Here is a 21,433-nt window from a genome sequence, read left to right as displayed (position 1 = left end):
TTAAAGGCAACATTATAATACTCACTGTCAAATCTTTTATAATCCTGAAGTTCAAGAGACAGTAATTTTTTGGGTTTGAAATGGAAATTTAGCTTTGGCATTAATAATGGAGAGAACGGGCACACGTACACAGATAATTCAGTCAGACATGAGCTCAGTCAGAGCACATTCCAAGCTGGCCGGACACGAGCCAGCTCCAGTTCACCAGTCATGAGCTGTGTTAGCACAGCACTGTGCCCACACTAATAAAACCTGCTGAGAGGCTGGGTATGCTGGGCTGGGCAGTCCTGCACTGTCTGGCCAACTCCAATCACGGACAGTGGATGCTGGGTCTGTCTGCACCCATCTATGCATGCACTGCTCCTCAAGACTCCTACTGCTGCAAATTTTTTTCTGCTTACATAGAGCACAGCACTATATATTTGGGATTTTAAGTATCCTCCTTGATCATAGTCATGGCAATTCCTTATAGCTGTTCCAGTGTGCATTTAAAACAAGACAATAATTATTAGCACTACAGGCCAATGACGGGCATGGGCATTTGAATGGATTTTATTAATGTAACTGTCCTTTACAGTTAGTAGCATTTCTCCCAGGCATTTATTCTGTTGTGGAATTCAACAAGACTTGTAACTCAGTTCCTGTCAACATCTTAAAGACAAAGGACACATTTTTAGTAGTATTCAAGTCTACCTTAACGTAAACAAAGAGAAAATGAAGTTACTCATTATAAAAACTGAGTATCCTAGCTCTTAGAAGAAGATAGAAAATGACACCATGAAAAGAGATCAAGTAATACAGTTCTTTAAGGTTTCGCTCCAAAAACCCATTAACTAAACTTAACTTTGCCTATGCAAGGAAATTAATAAGCCTTCCAAGGATGGAAAAAACCCATGTATTAATCATCTACTGACAGAGAAACCAAAGGACAGGTGTGCAACTCCATGCTCAAATAACTAGCCTGGAAGATCAAGGAATAAAACTGTAACATGAACGTGTTAATAACATTAAGTTTTCCTTAATAAAAAATGCCCTGGAGCAGTTAAAGGCTAACACAAGTCCTCCATTTTATATTTTCTTTATTTAAAAGATAGATTAAAAAATAAACAAAACAGCCAACAAAAACAGATTTAGTGAGCTACATACTTGATTTTTAGGAAATGCACCCTTCAATTATACAACACTGGCTGTGCTAGTCCCTTCTGTCTTGCCTGTAAAAAGGCACAGGGTAAAAAAGTCAGACCAGAGTGTGAGATTTCTGTTTCTATTTCAGAGCAACTTCTTCTCACTACTATTCAACTTTTCTACTGTCTAAAGTAAGTATTACATGTTTTGAAATAAACTACAGATTGTCAACTAAAAAAGTAACAACAATATTTAAGATATGTTCAACAGCCTTCACACTCAAAGCCATTGACACAAACTGGAGAAGTTTAGCTTATTTGAAAAGCAAATTTAATCTGGGCAGTAGTCTTTGAAATAAATTTCAAATTTTCTTATATACAACAAGATCTCAAAAATAGAACTCATATTTTATGCTTTAACATTCATCATTTGGGTCTATTTTTATACTCATGTCACTGTGAATGTAAAACCCACTAAAATGTACCATCCAAACAAGTTTAGGCAGACTCAGGTAACAAAAATCAGGGGGTGGTGACACAGGAAGATGGTTTAGGGAAAGATTTATGTTAATCTTCAAAGGAATAGCCTGCATGTTTCAAAAATACTAGATAGTATTAGTATTTAAGTTTACAATATTGTCTCTAGGTACTAGATCTGAGATCTAATACAGAGTGCTTAAATTTCTTAACTAAAAATTACTTGTCTGACTTCAGAAACACGAATTCAGTACTCACATAGGATTCTGTGAGAGTGAGATTTTTGAGAGCAAAAAGTAAGTTTTTCATTCTGATTTACAATATGTGCAAGAATACTCAAAGTAATACTAGCTTGAACAAGTTCTTACAAACATCACTAGTGACAATCAAGACAATGGAGTAACTTTCTGGCTAAGTTGGATGTGAACCTCTAATGTACTATAGCTGTCAGGTTCGTGTATCATGCACACCTGCATAAAAAATAATCTCAGTGCACAATTTTCAGAGAGAAGCTGAACCTTACCCTTAGTGACAGAAGGAATGCTTTTTCCATCTGGATTATTTAAAATGACTAACTAGTCCATTCCAGTTTTAAAAACTCATCAGATTTCAAAACTATGTGAGTTTGTGTTCCCTAATCCATTAATTAAAAGAGACGATAGAGAAAAATTGCTTGGAGAGCAACTCAACCTTACAAAAAACAAGGTAAATGGAAAGAAAAGTGTTCAGCTTTTAACTACAGCTAATATTTTGTCAGAAACACAAAAACATTTGTTGTTCCCCTTTGTTAACGAAAGCATGGAACAGTACAGTTCACAAAATGTGAGTTGGGTAGACCTGAATTACAAAAACAGGATTACAGAAATTCATATCCTAAGAACAATCTCACATAACTCAGGTATAAAATGCCACATCTCTTTAAATACAAAAATATAATAATGTAAGGAAATATATCAGACTACAGAATTGTTTAGAGGGGCATATTATTCTATTTAGATACACAAACACAACATGTGTATATATTCTATTCCACAAACAGAAACGTAAACTCATAAATCTCTATCCTGAACATAATCAAGATCATACACAATGGATATAGCAGTGGGGGATGACCAGAAATGAACTGAAAAAAATTAAATTTAAATTAATTTAAAATCAATTAGGTAAATGAAGACTTTTTGGCTCATTTAGAAAATAGTTAAATGCATATTTCAATATTAATAAATTTTACAGTTTGTCCAAAATGTGAATAAAATTAAGAAGTATGTATTTTTAGAGTCTGTCATACTATTTCACTTCTGTCAGGACAAGAAAACCTCTAGAGAACACACTGTAGAAACTAAACCAAGAGAGAAATGCAGGTGTAATTTTCTGTACCATTCCCTGACACCAGAAGGCTTGCTGCTAAGTCTCCCTGAAACCTATCTGCAGAGATAAAACATATAGTTAAACCTACAGTTAAGCCTTTCAAGTGGAAAGCTTATCCTGTGAAAAGCTGCATTTGAAGAAGGGCATTGAGCAGAAGTTAGTCAAGAGCTGTACCTGTAGTCACACAATATTATGTCTTTGTCAGAGCAGAAAAGAATATTTACTACTATGACTATGTTGTATGACTATGTCTTATATTAGACACTAATGAAATATTTCACAACAAAGCAAAGTCATTATCTTGAAAAACATAGTCCCTTATTTAGGAATTCCTTTCCATCCGCTATGAAAAAAAGCTCCACCTGAATATTCTGCAGCCACTAACCAGTTTTGAAACTGGTAGAAAAAGACAAATTACAGGTTGTTTCTTAAGTAATTCATGTTACATTAATAAATTATGGTTAACCCAAATTTACTTTATTGTGACAACTCGAGACAATGTAGATATGAATTTCAACTGAAATACGTGAATAGCACCAAACAATTGTGTCTTTAGGAGCAATATCAGCAATAACTTGTATTACTTACTGGTATATAATAGATATTCATTTTAGGGGCTTCATTGGCAGTCATTAGCATTCCTAAAAAGAAATTTCCACATTTAAAAATATTGATCAGAAGAGGATTATACTATTTTAAAAAAAGCTCATAAAGTACATATTCTTGGCTTGCAATGGACATTAATCAAGACCTGTAATTAATTGTTGCATCAAATACCATGGAAAGAAAGGTGTGAAATCAGCATAATTAACAAAGCTTAATTTTCTATATATTCATTCCCTTTTGTCCTCTATCTTAATTGTTCAGCACCACTTTAAACAACATTAAGCTCTGACAAATGCAGGTTGCCAACTTTCATAATAAATGTAAACCGTTCATCCCTTAATACTGTTTACAACAAGTCCAGTTAGTATTACAGTAAAAAACTACCCTAGACATAAAATTGCATTATTAATACTTTGGTATTAGTACATGTGGTTATTTGTTTTATTTCTAAACACACACCTAAACAGAGCCATGAATCATAACATGGTTTACACCTTCATTCATATTTCATCTTGGGAAATAAACAAAACAGCTGCTTCTCAGCCCAAAATGAGATACAGGATACTGTAGCTTCAAAAGGAGTAACACTAGTGTATAACCAAGCAGGGCAAATGTAGAATTTGAAGTATCTATGAATATATCCAAGAAACATCACGAATGAGGTGTTTATGTACTCTGAATATAAAAAAAATACTGTAGGAATACTAAAATCTGGAAAACCTCCTACTGCCACAAGACTTCATGTAAGTTCAGAATGAAGAACACTCTCGATTTCCTTCTACATAAAAGAGTAATAAGAACATTTGCCATACACTTTTCTGTTTATCTCAATTTTGTCTTTCCAGTGTAGCTGATCAGCAAGTAATACAAGAGATTGATTATGAAGAAGAAAAGTGCCATCATATTACATAACATTCTGATCTGAAAGAACTGTAACACATGTCACTGAGACTATGAATAATTGGGTCAATTACTACACACGCAGAGGGTAGAAATATAATTTACACCCAACTACAGGAATGCAATTAACATGGGTGGAGTAATCCTTCCTACCTAATCTTTTTATTATAGATACATAATGCAGCTGGACTTGTCAGAAAAAAGTGGGCTTACCTTCCCAGCAAAAGCAAGATATTTGTGAAAGCTTTGTCAGTAAACGGGCTAAAAACTGTGCCTGGAAAGGTTTGCAGGCAATTTAAGGAAAAAGCACGAAATTATAGCATACACTTGAATACACACACACGGAATACTCCAGTATAGCAGAAAAGTTACACGCTCCCCTAACAACACACTCACTACTATTTCATAAGACAAAGCATCTTTCCACTGACTGAATAGGAATCATTAGATATAAAGACAGAAATTAATTCTGCAGATGCTTCAAAGATGACAGTAAAGTAAAACCTCCTCTTTGAGAATCTTCCATCAATAATTAAAGGACAAAAACAGACCTCAGAACAGTATATGAGTGTATACTACAGGGGAAATACAAGAACAAAAGAAAGTTAACCACTCTGAAAGAAGTCTATTTCATGCATTTTTATTGCTTCAGCTTGTTAGTTTTAATAAATTTTTATGGGAAGAGAGACTACACCCTAACAAACTACATAACAGCCTAGGTTGATTACTGTAGAAGGGAAATAAGGGAAAGCCTTTTTTCAGAAGTTTCAGTAAGACCCTCTTTGGAAACTTCTCTGCAATACAGTATCATGAATGTAAAAGGATGAAAATGGGAGTACGAAGTGATAGTATGTGGGAGCAGCAGTTTTAGAAAATGCAGATTCTTACATTTTAATTTTTCCAACAGTAATTGAAACAGATGAGACTGTTACCAAGTTTCATTAATATTCTACAACTTAAATTGACTAAAAGCTACTCAGTAAGAGGTAAACATTTTTCCCCCTAGCCCCATTCTGTTCATGTGTGGTAAGAGGAAGATATTTGACTATTAAGGGATCCACTAAGGTCTGTCATTATGTAGTTTGGTCAAAGATACAAGAGGGCTTGCTTCCCAGGAAAGGTACTAATACTGAAGCCGGTTGGTAAAACAGTTTAATTAAAAATGCCTAACTGTGGAACTACCTAACTACAAAACTACCCCCAAAAAAACCCAGTTCACAGTATAGTGATCTTGAGTTTACCATAACTGATAGAATTATAGAATCATAGAATAGTTTGGTTTGGATGAGATTCCCATGGGCTCAATTCTGAAGCTCGTCCAAGTACCTCTGGATGGCATCACATCCTTCAGCTTGGTGTCATCTGCCAGTTTGCTGAGGGTACACTCAATCTCACTATGTCATTAATGAAGTTATTAAATAAAGTTTGTCCCAATACAGAGCCCTAAGGGACACCACCTGTCACTGATTTCCATTTGGACATTGAACTGTTGACCACTACACCTTCTGGATGAGACTATCCAACCAATTCCTCATCCCCTGAACAGTCCACCCATCAAATTCTTACCTCTCCAATAAGGGGTGAAAATGGGGTTTTGTCTTTCTGACTAGTAGTGACATAAGAAGTGTTAAAACACAAGCTAGGCAAAGATCTCCTATGTTTCCTCTGCTATGCATCCAGCAGGGCTCTGAGAATGCTGGGGCACCAGCAGGGCACTGAACCAATAGTTTAGTACTGATACTAAAATCATGTTATATATTTTTGACTTTCCACAACTGCAAGCCCATCTTACTGAAAGTATTTCCTTTTTTTTCAGATCTTCAGTCCTGATTATTTCTCACATTCTGAACAAGAATGAGGTGGTTCTAGGCATCTTAAATGCTGGTCCAACAGTATTTATCATAAACACATGATGCACCACCTCTTACCCTAGATCTCTCAATTTCTACTGCAACATGCTCTAGTTTTTGCCCCACTCTCTCCATGTGACTATAAAATACAACCCAGTTTTCTTCCCACAACAGTTCTTACCAAAACCATCAACCTGTTCCCCTACACACAATAAGAAAAGCAGCACTGATTTAAGAAGGAGAGGTGGGACACAGAACTGGACTGCACAATCTAGATCTCAGTCACAGACATGTGAAAAGCAATGTCCAATAGCAACATCAGGGAGATGTGCGCATTCAATTCTTTGTGCTACAAGATTCATCCTGCAAAGTTTCATGAAAATCATTTCTGCAAAAGCACACAAGGCATGTCCACATACCACATAGGCTATAGAGCATCCACAGCTGAGTAATGCCCATCTGTGACATACTCAAACTTGATTTGATCCGAGCAACCTGATCAGACTTCAAAGCTGGATCTAACTGCAAGCTGGCCCTGCTTTGAGTAGGAAATATACAACTCCCAGGGGTACCTTCCAACCTAAATTATACTATGATTCTACATTGACAAATAACTTTTTTCTGTTCCATTCCCCACAGTGAGCTCTTCATTGATGCAGTGTGGACGTTAATTTGCTGCCGGATTCTCTTTTAGAGAATCCAATAAGCTCACAGGTGAAACCTGGGTGCAATGCTAAAAATAATTCACTCCAATGATCTCTCTCGGTAGCCATCACAGATGAGGGTTTATCCATCTCCAGAACACACAGTCCACCCTGTCACCATGCAATAATTCTCAAATACACCCACGTGAAATCCTACATTCCACCAGGGCACCTGGCACGTACTCTGCTCATAAGGTCAAAAATGCCCACCATCTTATGAGGAAAGAGTATTTAATTGCTCATCTCACCCGAAAAAAAAAAAAAAAGGAAAAAAAAAAAAGGAAAAAAAAAAGAAAACACAACTCCAACACATTCTTAACTGAAGTTGGCAGAAAAGACAAAGATAAGTTTTAACTTGCTAGAAATCTCAAACTCACTTATCTACGATCTTAAATTTGAGCTGCTAGCATGAATCAAAGTCCAAGTTGCTCTGTCTTTACTGCTACCTCTCTCTAAAATTAGGATAATAGCAGTTTGCAACTCAGGCATTGTCTGTTTCAAGACTTTTGCTCTGTGCCATCCTAGTGATCTTAATTTATTTCATCTTTTTCAATACTGCTTTCTAAAAAGGAAGTAGGTGTCACACCATACTTAAGAACTAAAGCAACTCATATTAAGCAAGAAAATTAATTCCAGTTGCAATCTGAAGTACAACCAAAGCACATATGCACATACAACCACCACTTTGTAAAATATTTTTACTCAATAAGTCCTGGAAACCTTGGTTAAAAGTGATCCTCAGCTTTAATGTCTAAACATATTATGAGATGTAAAAAATCTGAAAACAATTACAGAAACCATGCAAATTTGTATACTTAGGAATCTACACTTAAAACCTAAGGGATGGCACAATTTAAGTGCTGTATTTTAATCAAGGAAAGATAAAATCCTTGAAACACTTGAAAAAAATCTGCAAATTTGCTGTAAAGAAATTTTTCCTACCTCTACAAAGCAAGCTCTAAGCCATCTGGGACTTAGTCAAGACAATAGGCCAAAATTCCTATTCTTATGAAATGAGTCACTTCAGATATTTGAAGGAGTAAAAAGGTCAATCACTCAATTAACAGCACAGCAGCTTCTAACTGCAAAGAGGCTCCAATGTAATACAGATGCAGAAGAAACAAGGACACTAACTGACAAATAACCCTTTATTCCAAGCTCTGCTGTAAGGAGGAAAGTAGACCTAAATTGTATCACCCAAACAAAGACCACACCTTGGGCTAACAAGCTTTTCCTTTTGAATTTAGCAAGACATTAATATACTTAACATACCCGAATTTGGATAAAGGCAGACATCATTTATATCATGCTCTGGCTCCATTGAAGTAAATATCTTCCCCTGAAATTGTAGAAAGAAAATAAATCATGAAGAACTCCAAACAATATAATTAAATTCAGTAAATCTAAACATTAATAATAGCTACTATTGAAGCTAAGAAACATGATGAAATAAAGATGGAACAGATTTTGCAGAACAATAAAATGTTACTAGTATCTGAACATAACACAAGGAACTCAGTATTATATTCTATCTCTGATTCAATCTTTTACAAGGAAGTGCAGCCTACTGGTAATTGAAGACATAGCAATGTACAGTGGCACCTCTAAATTCTCAGTTTCCACTTCTGTGTTGAAAATATATGTCAGATTTATTTTATTTTATGCAAAGTGAGGCTGACACACTGACAGTGTAACCCTCAGTTTATTCAGCTCTGAATGGGGCAGTTTTAACTTTACTTTGCTAAGAATGATTAGCTGAATAAATGAATTAGGAGTAGAATTTGAATCTGGGGCTTGGTTCTTCCACTGTACTAATGTCTACATGAAATGAAATATAGCTCAGCATTTTATTTAATACTGAGTACTGAGTTTATAAATCATAGAGGTCTTGATATAAAATAAAAGTAGTAAGAACATGCAGCGGTATCTAGCTTAGATCAGAATTAAAAGTTATAAAGGTTACTTAAGAAAGAGGTAAAAGCAGGAAACAATGTTCTCAAAATAGTAAGAACTGGAACACAGTCTGCAAAACCCAGACAAAATACAGGTGCTCTTATAAGCCAACACACAAAACAGCCAGTAAAGTAAGAGTCTCTAACAACTGGACCACATAATCTTAAGCATGAGACTACATGCCTGCAGAATTCTAAATGAGGGACAGGAACAAGGCAAATTTTGATCCTGTTCTTTTTTTTCTTTCCCTGCAGCAATCCCACCTACCTTTCTGGGCCCTTCCTTTCCCTCCCAGTTACATGCTGTTACCCCACCCACCTCTGGTCTCTCCCTGATGATTAAGAAGAGTCTTCCTCCACCCTGGCCTCAGCAGACAAAAGCCTGGTGCTCCCCACCCCAAGGCACGTCTCAGCATGGGGCTATTCTGGTATCAAAGCCATATGCTCTCCACCCCAAGTCTGCCTCTGCACTTGGTTCCCGGCCAGAGATAGTCAGGAACCAGCATCTGGGAGAGGTGGAGCCAGCTGGAACATACTCTAGGAAAGAGTCCAAAGCTATCTTTGCCTTCCAGCAGAGAGAACCCCTCTCTTTTCCCACCAGAGGCCACCTGACAAACCTTACAGTGTTTCATTCTCAAGGAGGGAAATACACATACCTAGGAAAAATGGAGAGAGGCCACTGCATATGTTTTAAATAATAACCAATAATTTATTTGCTCTTTCAAACAATAAAAATTAACTGCAGAGGAGCTTACAAAAAACTATTTGTGATCAGAGAAAAAATAAAAGAGGCTGTTGAAAGTTTACGAAGCAGCACAACAATACTGAAGTGACTGCCTGAAATAATTAGAAAAAAGCCCCTACTACAATTCTGTTTCACTATAAAGTTAGAAAAACATAGATGGAGCATATTTTTCAGAAGGAACACAATGACTACAGACATCCCCTCAAACCAAAACAAGTTACAATAGTCTTACTATGAATCCATGGGGCAACAAAATATGTTGCCCCACAGATTCATAGTAAGGTTCATTGACACAAAGGTAAGAATGAGGATGACAGCATGATATAATGAAAAAAGTGCCATGAAAATCAGAGATTTCAACTTCACTTAGAGGTGCAAAGGGCAGGGATAAAGACATTACCCATTGCAACATAATCCCCTAAGACAGTGTAAGACACACTGTTATTTGGCTCCATGCACAGTATCTGCTTCAGTATCCAAATAGGATCCTGTGAAAATAAGCAATACCTGATTTTTACAGTTCCGTAACTGATCTACCTTTGAAATTAACCCAGCTCTGAGTAGGGAATTGGAATGAACATGTTTTTTCAGGTGAAAAAAAAGTAATGGATGTATTCAAGAACACTGAGAAATATACAAACCAAGGCAATGGCTAAGATACTACTTTTTATGTTTAAATCCTTCTCCTGAAAGAAGCCTCTTGGCCAGACATGTACAAACAGCCAAAACCCCCCTAAGACTATATCTTTATACCTGACAGGCTATTGAATAACTTGCCAGATGTGGATTTAGTCAGACAGGACAAAATGCTATGTAAATTAAGAGACATTAAAATCTCAACTTCTTACACTGAATTTCAGCTTAATTAATCAAGCTGCACAAAAAACACTCCAAAACAACAAACCAAAAAAAAAAACCAAAACCAAAAACAACCCAAAAACTCCCAACACAAATAAAGCAAAAATTAAAAAATCTGAATGCAGCAACATCAAATTACTTACTGTATCTTTGTTCCACATTTTTATGATTCGAGAATCCGCAGAGATAATTAAATCCAACTGATGCTGAAACTGAATTGATTTAATAGGCAGGCCATAGTGGTGATCTTTGACTATTAATGGATTACTAGACCGGAGATCATACAATAGGACCTTGAAGAATAAGAGACAAATTAAATTTATAACATTATAAGATTATGAGGAAGTCATGTCCATCAGATCTTCACTAAACATTTAACTACACTTGAGATTTTACATACATACATATGCAGGATTTACAAAAAATAAATAATATTAAATTCTGAAAACAACTTATTAAGAGAGCCCAGTTTATTCTAGCCAGGTATTTTAACATCACTATGTTTCCATCTAGAAAAATTAACAAATTTAAGACCTAACCATCTTTCTAATGACTTTTTAATTTCTATTGAAAGCAACAAACCATTTTTTTGGTTTCAATACTCTTAGTATTTCATAATTAGTAATATTTGACTTCCAGATTCTTGTGTTGTTGTTACATGATTGAAATTTTCAGACTCCCTTCCAAATTCAGTGAATATAACTTTCCCTCAGTGAAACACCACAGAATGTAATTTTTTATGTTAAGGAAAGTAGAGAGTACAGGCCCTGTCTTCCAGAAATGTGTATTTTACCTCCAAAACTTCCTATGGAACTTGAGAAAGTTAAATTTTTCATATGTAAAGTGTGAATAACAGTAATTTTTGGGAAAAATAATATTATCAGTTTATTTAATCAGAAGCACAATTTACAATAAAATTTGTCTGACTTGTACAGTAACATAGCAAATACAATTTTCACACATTTATCTGTTCTTGAAGAAGCTACAGTTTCTAAACCCATGAAAATACTGATGAAGGCAGGAAACAATCCCCACACTTCCCTTTATAAATAGTATGGCAACAATAAATGAATTGAAATGATTCTTCATATCAAGATAAGACACTAAAAATAACAGCTGAAAGACAATAATTTCAGGTTTTTTAGCCATCATCACGGCAAGGCAGAGCACATATGTTGCATTGAGATGGTACTCATAGTCCCAAAAAGTAGCAACTTCCCCACATACTTGACTCAAGTCGTAAGAAAACTGCAAATTTGAACTTACATAGCATGTAGTTTATAAAGATTTAAAGTGATACCTACAAAATTCTGAAGAGCACAAGCATTTGACAAAATTAAATTGCAGTTTGACTATTACTACTCTATACAAATAATTCATGGTCTAATAAATACTTGCAATAATAGATAATGTATAATAAATAATAAATGCATTCAATGTATAATAGACTTGGACTGGGAATTGCAACAGCAGACTCTCCTAAGAACTACGGTAGATTAAGTCAAATCTACCTGCCCAGTAGATGTTCCAACAGCCATATTCAAAGCCCCATCAAATTTCAGTGCTGAAATGGATGGCAGACCTTCTATCCTGCAAAGCACAATGCTTACAGTTAGGCATTCTTTCAATGAAGCCTGCAAATCATATTTTTAATGTTAAAAAGTAGCTAAGTTAATTCTTAGCTAATACTAAATCAGGTATCATTCAGAAATGCAACTTCAAAAAGCTGCACTGTTTACATTCACAACACGTATTTGTATACAAAAATAGCCACTGCTACTTAGATTAGTGTGTAAGAGAACTTCTTTATGACTAAGAAAATCCTTTACTCACACTAGCAATGACAAGAGAAGAGGCAGGTCATTTTAAAGCAAAGCGGGACTTATTTCTAAAACCAAAACTTCTGAAAAATTCAGAACACCACAATTTGAAAAGGTAGCCTTTACTCACTCTGTGTCTGCTGTCACACTGCTTAATGCACAGTCCAACAGCCCAACTCGATTTCTAGTTCTAGGATCCCAGCATTCCACTTTACCCTAAACAGTTTAGAAAATATGGTTCAAGCTTATGCAGCAGGTACCTCATAGTCTGAAAACGTTTAAATAAAAAAATGAATTATCTAATCTAATGAAAAATTAACAGAATTTTCTAGGCTGACATGAGTTGCTCTAATAATGACATACAGGCTGCACACGTTTCATTTCTAGTTTTTTCAGTGCAATCTAAATCAAAATCACTAACACTAATTTTCTTAAGATTAATAGGCTACACATGCCAGCTAATTTCTACAGATGGCTACACTGCAAAATGAGAGAACATTATTTTTGCTCCCATCTGCAAAATCTCAAGCACTCGGCAACCAAGTAACTAATATTTTATCTGCACTATGCTCTGAAAAGTCATCTTTAACGCAGTTATACTTAACATAGCAAATGAGACCAATTTAATTAATTAGGTACATGATTTCTTCTTATCCTCCTGCAAGTCATTATAAAAATGAAATAAAAACTACTGCCCTTTTCATAAAAGGAATACAAGCATTTACCTCAGCCGTCCCCATAGCAAACAAGAAGTGTACAGGATTTATGTCACAGACATTACTCTCCCTACAACAGAAAAAGGAGCAAGTTTAATGACCTCAGAACAATTTAACACATGAACACCTAATTAGATTTCTGTAATCATGTACACTATTCCTCAACCTGGAAAAGCAAAAATTGGAGGGAGGGACAGATGGCCACATAACGACAGCTTCCCATAGTTAAGGGGAGCTTACTAACAATCTGGAGCCAGAAACAGTGCTGATTACTTCAAACAGGTAAGGATCCAACTGGACGTAAGTATAATATTTTTATGCTACAAGGATAATTAAGCAATGGAATGTGTTAATCATACAGGCTGGGAAATTTCTAACTTTGGAGCTTTCAAGACCCCCCTGAGAAAATTAATCTGAATTCATATGACGTGCCCTGAGCAGCAGCTTGGGCTCTGTGGTTCTCTGCGTTCCTCTGCCCTTATCCACCACCTACCACCAAGACCTGCCTCATCACTCTGCTCCATTGTATTGTTAAACAACTCAACAGGACATGAAGAAATGGCCTCAAGATGTGCCAGGGGAGGTTCACATGGATTCTAGAAAAAATTTCTTCACTGAAGGGATTGCCAAGCATTGGAACAGGCTGCCCAGGGAAGTGGTTCAATTGCTGTCCCTGGAGGTATTTCAAAGATGCGTAGATGAGGTGTTTTGGGGACATGGTTTAGTGGTGGACTTGGCAGTGTTGGGTTAATGGTTGGGCTTGATGATGTTAGAGGCCTTTTCCAACCTAAATGAATCTCTAATTCTAATTATGACAAAAGATCTTTATGATTACATATGTTCTAAAGCTTACATCTCCAACATGTTCTGTCTGACCAATGGCTCCTTTCTCTCACCCAAGTATCCTGTTTCTCAGCAGGGTACCCAAGAGCCCTGTATTTCAACAACAATTCTTCCAAAGTAAAAATATTTCTCTCTACACCACTTATCCCAGCACTTTCCAACTTCTATTCAAAGCCCTCTACCTCTAATTCTGTAACTCATCCAACTCCGTCACCTCAAAATCTTCTCACAACTTAAGCCTCACCTCTCTAATCCAGATTTTATCCTACATCCTTACCCCTTCCATTCCGGAATTTCCTCTTTTTTTTTCTCCTGTTACTCAGTTTTTTATTGTATCTTCCCAAATACTTCTTCATCCATTAAGCTGTTCTGCCCACTGAGAGCAGCTGTTGGCCACCAACAAGCCACTCTATCTAATGAAGTCTGTTCTTCTCATCTGCCTCTCCCCACATGAAAAAAGCTCAATTCCTACTCTGGTAATGTTTTAAAAAGAATCAGACACATGCTGGAGATATAAAAATTCTCTTTGGGCTACTTCAAGAGCAGAAGGACAAAGACATGTCTGGGAAAGTACATACCCTGTGGGTAGATCTCTATATGATGGCTAAATTGAGTAATAATGGCAAAGTTTTAATGAAATGTCTTAAGATCAAGTTATATAATACCTATTTAGTCCATATTAAGCAATTTTAAAACATCCACAAAAGAAAACTCAATTAAACATAAAAACTAGAAGAAAAAAATTACAGAACATAAAATAAAATGAGACTCAGACTCAGCATATGTTCATTTTCAACTCTGCTAAGCATTTGGGCAGTGTTCAGAGACAGTTCTGGTGGTGAGCATGCTAGAAGTCTGCTTCCACCTGGTGGAAAGAAGACAGAGGTCATGCATTACACAGAACTTACGAAGCTTCAGTTTGCAGGGAGTTCAGAAATCTTCCTTGTTCCAGATTTAGCCTGTAAACTTCAGAACTACAAAAGAAAAACCCAAAATTACTCTTGTGTCTTACAGATACTGAAAGACACTGCTGTAAATTTGGAGGCATTGCAAAGGTTTTTTTTTCACAGACTAATTTTGCCAAATACACAATTTTCAGAATTTACAATGTGCAAAAAGACAAACATATACTTTGGTGTTCAAAACACAGAGAAAAATGTGCATAGTGACCATTTATTTATTTTACCTCAATATCCTAACAATTACTACTTTTCCATGCAAAAGATACATAAATTAATTTCTCAAGGTCTTTTAATTTCCTGTGATTTAATTTACATCTTGAATTTCTACTTACTTTGTTTGAAACCCTAAGGATCTAATTTTATTTTTACTATGTCTTTTCAGAAACCAAATTAAGTGATTTAACTCACACTTCACAGCAAAAAAACACCAACCAGGATAGGAAAAGTTATTTAATTTTCCTCACTTAAATGCTAATCACTTTTTAAAACAATACACCAACCTGCAGTTTTTAATACAAATTTGCAAATACATGATATACATGGTTTAAGAATCAAAGAAAAAAACAGCTTAAAAATAGCATGGGAAACTGAATTAATTTTAATCTTCCCAAATTTTCCACTATTTACCATCTCCATTATTAATATGGAAGGAATTGCCACTTCTTCCACTTTTTAACTTTTCTAATATTTTAATGTTCATTCTACTATTGGAGAACACTGCTAACAAAACTGAAACAAAATATTCCACTTAATACCTTGCTCCTACGAAATACAGGTCACACGATGGGTAGTGGTAAGAGAAATCTCTACCAAATTTTGGTATTCTTGTCTTGTAGTAATGGCCATGTTGTGAATGGAACTCCACAAATCTGCCACACTGCAAGAAGACAATCTGAAAGTAAAATAGAAAACAATGAAGCATACAGAAACAGACAAGGATCTCCCCAGCTTGTCTTACAGCACAAACTTCAGTGATTTTTTTGTTTTTCAAATTCATGCAGGCTTATCCAAACTTATTCAAACAATTTCTACTAAAATGACAGAATCAGTTAGTGTTTCATCATTCTCAATACCCACAGAAAAGTGTTTTGTTAATATACATTATATGAATGTTCACAAGAGTAAATGAGACACCCTGAAAGTGACATTGCAGTCAGAAGCAGCACAGTTAGCTCATGTTCTGCTGCACCAAAATTAACATTTCTACTTCCTTCAAGACACTACAGTTAGCGATTTAGTCCAGGTACAAAGCTGTGCAGACATCACTAAGTTCACAGGTACTAAGCACATGAGCTACACATCCTGATGCACAGCAGCATTCCAATAAATGACACCAATGATCCTTCTGCATCTTTGTTCCTTGCCAACTGAAAAAGAACATTTTTTTCTTTCTGAAACCTAAGATGAACATCTCAGTCCTGGAAAAAACTGCAGGGAGGCATTACCTGAGAGCTCAATCTACCTTAGTAAATAAAACAGGCCAGGTCCTGTTGTTACACTCTTTATGGCAGGTTAACATGGCACACACCCACAGGAAGGGATTCTTCCCACTCCAGAGACAGGATCACCCACATCACCTGTTGCGCTCAAACCATGGCACTGTGCAACGGAGGAACAGCTGGCTTGTCCCAAACTCATGCCATGCATGATAATCACAGCCGAACCTTTATCTCTGAGCCTCATCCCTATTAAGCTTGGATTAGAGAAGTGATACTTTAGTTTAGCCTGTGTAGTACATGCATCTTCTGAAAACAGTAGATAGTGAATATCTAAAATTTTCTACCACTGACTTATTTGCATTACTGTTAGCAATGCAAATAAGGATGGGAAACTCGGGAAAGGTGAGGTATGTAAGTTACTTTAAAGCTGTCATCTTTATTTATAAATCTGTATACTCGTCCCTTAAGAGACATGGAGAAAATACTGACCTGGGCTGGCACTTCATGCTTATTTATCATAAAGTTCCTCCATGCTTGTGTTCTTTTTTTGGTATCAAAAACCCTAAGTGTTTCAACTTTTATTCATGGACTTTCTCATCTTGGTCCAAGACTAAGCAGAGTATCATATTTCAGAATTCTAACCAAAATTTCATATTAAGTTACAGATACAGTTGCACAGCTAATGTTACACAGTGGTGTTCATAATACATTGCACTTTATTTTTTGCCTAATGCCTTTATGCTTTTTCCTGGAGGCTTCAGACAAACAAAGCTCTTTACTCTTTTACAAATAAAGCTCTGTTCGAAACAATACTCAGACCAATCTTTTCTCTACTATCACTGCAGAAAAAGGATTGTCTGCATTTTCATGCAGTACAGAAGCTACATAAACTATAAGAACACAAAATTAAACCATATTTTATTTAAAAATATCAGTATCACGTGTTCTTAGTTCACTATCACTATGTCATCAAAAGCCTGTTTCAAGGAAGAGAGAAGATGCGGCTTACCTTCAATAAGAAAAGTGAATTTTATTCTCACCCACTCTGCCTCCAAAAAGATTTTTACAGTTGCCAAAAGGATCCAAATATTCTCCTAATAACTGTCTTATCACTAATAATTTTCTATTTAAACACAAATTTCTACAATATTGGACTTGAATATATTTGTGTTCTCTTTCATTAGCAGTGGATACAGCTCACTGTAAATTGTGTTTGTCTTTTCTTTTTACTAAATTAATTTTGGTCACCACCAGAAAACTACAACCTGATGGTAGCAAAAGCACTCGCACTGGCGTGTGGCAAAAATACTACATGGAAATACAGGTCTCCTGGCAAAAGGCTGTGGGAAAAGAATACTACTCTCACTCTCTCAACCTTAGTCCAAGTCTAAGACTTTTAAGCCTAAAACTTAGAAAAGCACAGCAACGTAACTGGACTTGCGGGTGCTAATCTGTATGAAAGAAAACAGATACTCTCACTGTGAAAATGCAAATGAGCCTCAAAGCAACCTTACGAGGATGGCAGAAACAGATCTGGAGAGACACTATTTTCCCTGGCTATGAAAGGATGCTGAGAGCACCAAGAGGGCTACCAAGACTGACAAGGGACAGAATACAGACAGTACCAAAACAAATCCCTCTCTGCAGTAGCAACAGTAATTGAGATTTTCCTGGGCAGGTTTGACAGGAACTAAAAATTCTTTATAAGGTAGAGCAGACTTGCAACAATTCATTCAGAAAATCTGTGGAACCACCATGCCTGCAGATTTTGTCAGAATTGTTCAAGCATTAAAATGATATTTTAAGGTCCTGTTCCAACTGATACTTCTGTGATTCTAAAAATTTCACGTGTAATTTCTCAAATATCATTCCCTCTTTCTAACATGTCCACAGCATTAAGACAGCTACTTGAAGTTTATTTTTCTTTCTGATGATTTCTTAAGTTTTAGTAAAATAAAACTGAAAACATAAAGATTGTGTGAAGTTAAAACAGTAGAGCCTCTGCCTGAAATACAGCACCCATTTCAGCTGAAAACACACACTCCTCTCTGTTCATAACCAGTCAGAACCATTTGGGGATACAGCATGTTCCTCAGTCTCCCAAATGACTATTTGGAATGTACAGCCAGAAACATTTTCCACCAGACAGACAAGTGGGAAGCTACTGTAAAGTATCAGCCATTACCTTCTGCTACTTGAACTCATGCACTTCCTTGGAAATCTCACAGGAAAAATGTAAAACAGCTACAAGGCTAGATGATTATGTCTCTGATCAAATGGCAGTATTTATTAAAACAAACCTATACCTGAAATGGTAAGGTCGTTTCACAGAAAAAAAAAAAAAATAGCATAAAATAAACACTCAGGTGATTCCTCCAGGTACAGCAATTAATTAAAAAAAAAAAAAAAAAAAAAAAAGACATTACATCTCTCCGCAGTTTTTGCCTCATTCATATGCTCATAATCATCATGCCTGTAACAACACTGACAAATCAGGTTGTTAACTTAACCACTGCTATCCCACCTTTCAAAAACAGTGTATGAGTGCATCACTCGTCACAAGGAATTGTGACTAAATGTTAGCCCAGAAAGAATAGCTAATTCCATTTTTCACATTATTTTGCTTCTAGGATACAACACTATTTGAAGCTTTTCTTTCCAACAGAAAAAAGACTTTAAAAGCACCAAAGCAAATTACAGCACAAAGACACAAAGAAAACAAACAAAATTTTAAAGGTACAAAAAATATTTATCCTGTTTGCTGTTTTTAAAAAAAATATTTCTGTTCCAAAAGCTGTGTTGATTGATTGCCTTTACTATATATTAAAATGCAGTTTAATATACATACTAAACAATTTTTTCATTTATACACTGAAAGCTATTAAACATACCTTTGAGTAATCATCTGATAATATCTCAAACGTAACCACTAGAGGAGAGAGCAAGAGAATTTTGAGTCAACTAAGCAAGCAAACTTATTTGCAAACATTGGCATAATCCTGAAAACATTTACACTCGTGCTAATCTTTAGTCATGTAAGTATTCCCCACAGGTGTCAATGCATAATGCAGGCATTAATCTTTAGTAAGATCTCTAATTATGTAACTTGATTTGCAAAACCATAAGTAGCTTTTTAAAACTTTTGAAACATATGAAGTATCCTGTAATCTTTTTATTGTTCTTGCATGCTTGACACATTCCTCAACACAATGCTCAACCATGTATTTTATTGCTGTGGGAATGTCTAATCAAATGGTTTTCAGTGAGTGTCTGGTCCATGGAGCTTTGGTAATACATCAAAGGTGATAAAAAATTACATGAGTTTGGACATATATGCATAAACTTGCATATGCAGACCTTCCAAGAGGTCAGCACTTCCACAAAAGAAGTTCTAAGGCTCAAAAAATGTCACAAACATGAAAGCTACAACTCATGCTGAACACTAATGTATTGAACTTTACCTAGTTTTAATTAAGCCGAGTTGGGAACGTTAGGGAGTAGCTGCTCCAGCTAAATTGGTTCTATTTAAATGAGATAACTCATTTAAAGTTACCTGGAGTGACTCTATGCTAGACTTCAAATTAAACATACTTCTGCCAGTTAAAAAAAATCTACTTTAAACTCTAATTAGCAGTAAGCATTTATGATTACAATGATTTCTATTCTTTTGAAGAGGGTTTCACTCTTGCTATATGTTCCTCTCTCTAGCCTCTCTGAAACCCTGCCTAATAGTGCTCCTTTAGCCTACATGACTCCTTGTAGTCCTGAGGCAGAGAGCAAAGAAATACCCCCGTGCTCTTATTACAATTTTTATTTTTCACACCACTTTCACACACATCAAAGTTAAATCAGTTCAACTCTTCTGTAATGAATGTGCTCATCTTCTCACTGTTTTGGTTACCCCTATATCCCAGCTTTCAGTCATCAGTCTTCTAATATCCCAGTCTTCAAACAAAAAAACCTGAAGCAAAAGCTCTCACACCCCAATCCATCCCCAAAAAATCCCTAAACAATCAACCCCATAATTCCTCACATTTAAGCACCCTAGGTGTTCAGAGCTCTGCCAGCTCCCACCCTCCTCTAACTGCCAGCTGATTCTCCCTTTCCCATTGTCTAGATGGCTCCTTATTTTCCTCACCAGAGTTGTTCTCCCACCAAATTAGTAGCAAACAAGGTGTAATTAAGGCCTTGGCCATGCTACCATGTACCCCTAAGTACCTTGTTTCCAGAAAACAAACAGAAAATCCAATCAGCAAACAAACAAACCAATATGCCCATGAAGGAAATTCTCTTTACCCTGTGACTCACCTACTAAGCTTGGGCTCCAGAGAGAAAACAGAGCAACCCACAGAGCATTCTCCTACCTTACTGCTTCACAGAACAGGTAAGGGAGATCTTGCCACCACCCAGCCATTGCACCTTTACCACATTCACCAAACAGAACACAGATTTCAGCCACATTCACCCTCTGAGCCGCACATTTTCTAGCTCAAGGTAAATCTTACATCCCTCACACCTGCTTTTTCAAGCAAGGAAAGAACTTTGAAATCAAAATAAAAGGGGAAAATTCAGAGATGAAGACTAGGCTGTTTTACTCTAGATTCTTGTGTTCCCCTGAAGTACATTCTGTACCCTCAGCACAGGGAGCGGAATTTCTGCTCAAGTCCAACCTGAATTACAAATGACAGACAACTTGTACAAACAGCCATGGCTTATACTAACCTTCAGAATCTAAGCATCTTTCAAATTTCTGGGATAACTGATAGGTATCAAAACAGCGGACCCTGGGCTTGTAAGTTCCTGAAAGAATAATATGATGTTTAATTAAATAAAAAAGTTAAACAAAAGGATAACACAAAAGTTTTGTTTATTCTTTTAAGTATAATATTATATATATGGCTTTACTGTGTTTCTACTGTAAGTCTTCTGATCTTCCCAAAGCCTCTGTGACTGGAAAAACACGCCTCTTAGTAACACAACTTTACAGCCTGGTTTCTGCAAGCACCCATTGTATGCAGGTTCTTTTAACTACCAGATACATCATACAGAATCTAGTAACGCCTTCCAGT

At 36.1% G+C, this 21,433-nt stretch overlaps 1 protein-coding gene across 1 annotated transcript in view; it reads right to left on the bottom strand.

The window, feature by feature from the left end:
• NOL10 (nucleolar protein 10) overlaps positions 1 to 21,433 on the bottom strand; it is a 53,736-nt gene that overhangs the window by 29,724 nt on the left and 2,579 nt on the right. The window contains exons 4-13 of the mRNA XM_058835933.1: positions 21,087 to 21,164; positions 19,256 to 19,293; positions 15,681 to 15,817; positions 14,872 to 14,937; positions 13,130 to 13,190; positions 12,535 to 12,620; positions 12,096 to 12,174; positions 10,728 to 10,877; positions 8,302 to 8,368; positions 3,558 to 3,610 (exon numbers count right to left, since the gene is read on the bottom strand). Of these exons, the coding sequence (XP_058691916.1) occupies positions 3,558 to 3,610; positions 8,302 to 8,368; positions 10,728 to 10,877; positions 12,096 to 12,174; positions 12,535 to 12,620; positions 13,130 to 13,190; positions 14,872 to 14,937; positions 15,681 to 15,817; positions 19,256 to 19,293; positions 21,087 to 21,164 (815 nt within the window). The remainder of the gene's footprint in view (positions 1 to 3,557; positions 3,611 to 8,301; positions 8,369 to 10,727; positions 10,878 to 12,095; positions 12,175 to 12,534; positions 12,621 to 13,129; positions 13,191 to 14,871; positions 14,938 to 15,680; positions 15,818 to 19,255; positions 19,294 to 21,086; positions 21,165 to 21,433) is intronic.

Source organism: Poecile atricapillus, chromosome 3 (genome assembly GCF_030490865.1).
Source record: "Poecile atricapillus isolate bPoeAtr1 chromosome 3, bPoeAtr1.hap1, whole genome shotgun sequence".
Lineage (NCBI taxonomy): Eukaryota > Metazoa > Chordata > Aves > Passeriformes > Paridae > Poecile > Poecile atricapillus.
Note: the sequence above shows the minus strand (reverse complement) of the source record. Positions and strands in the feature narration are given on the sequence as shown.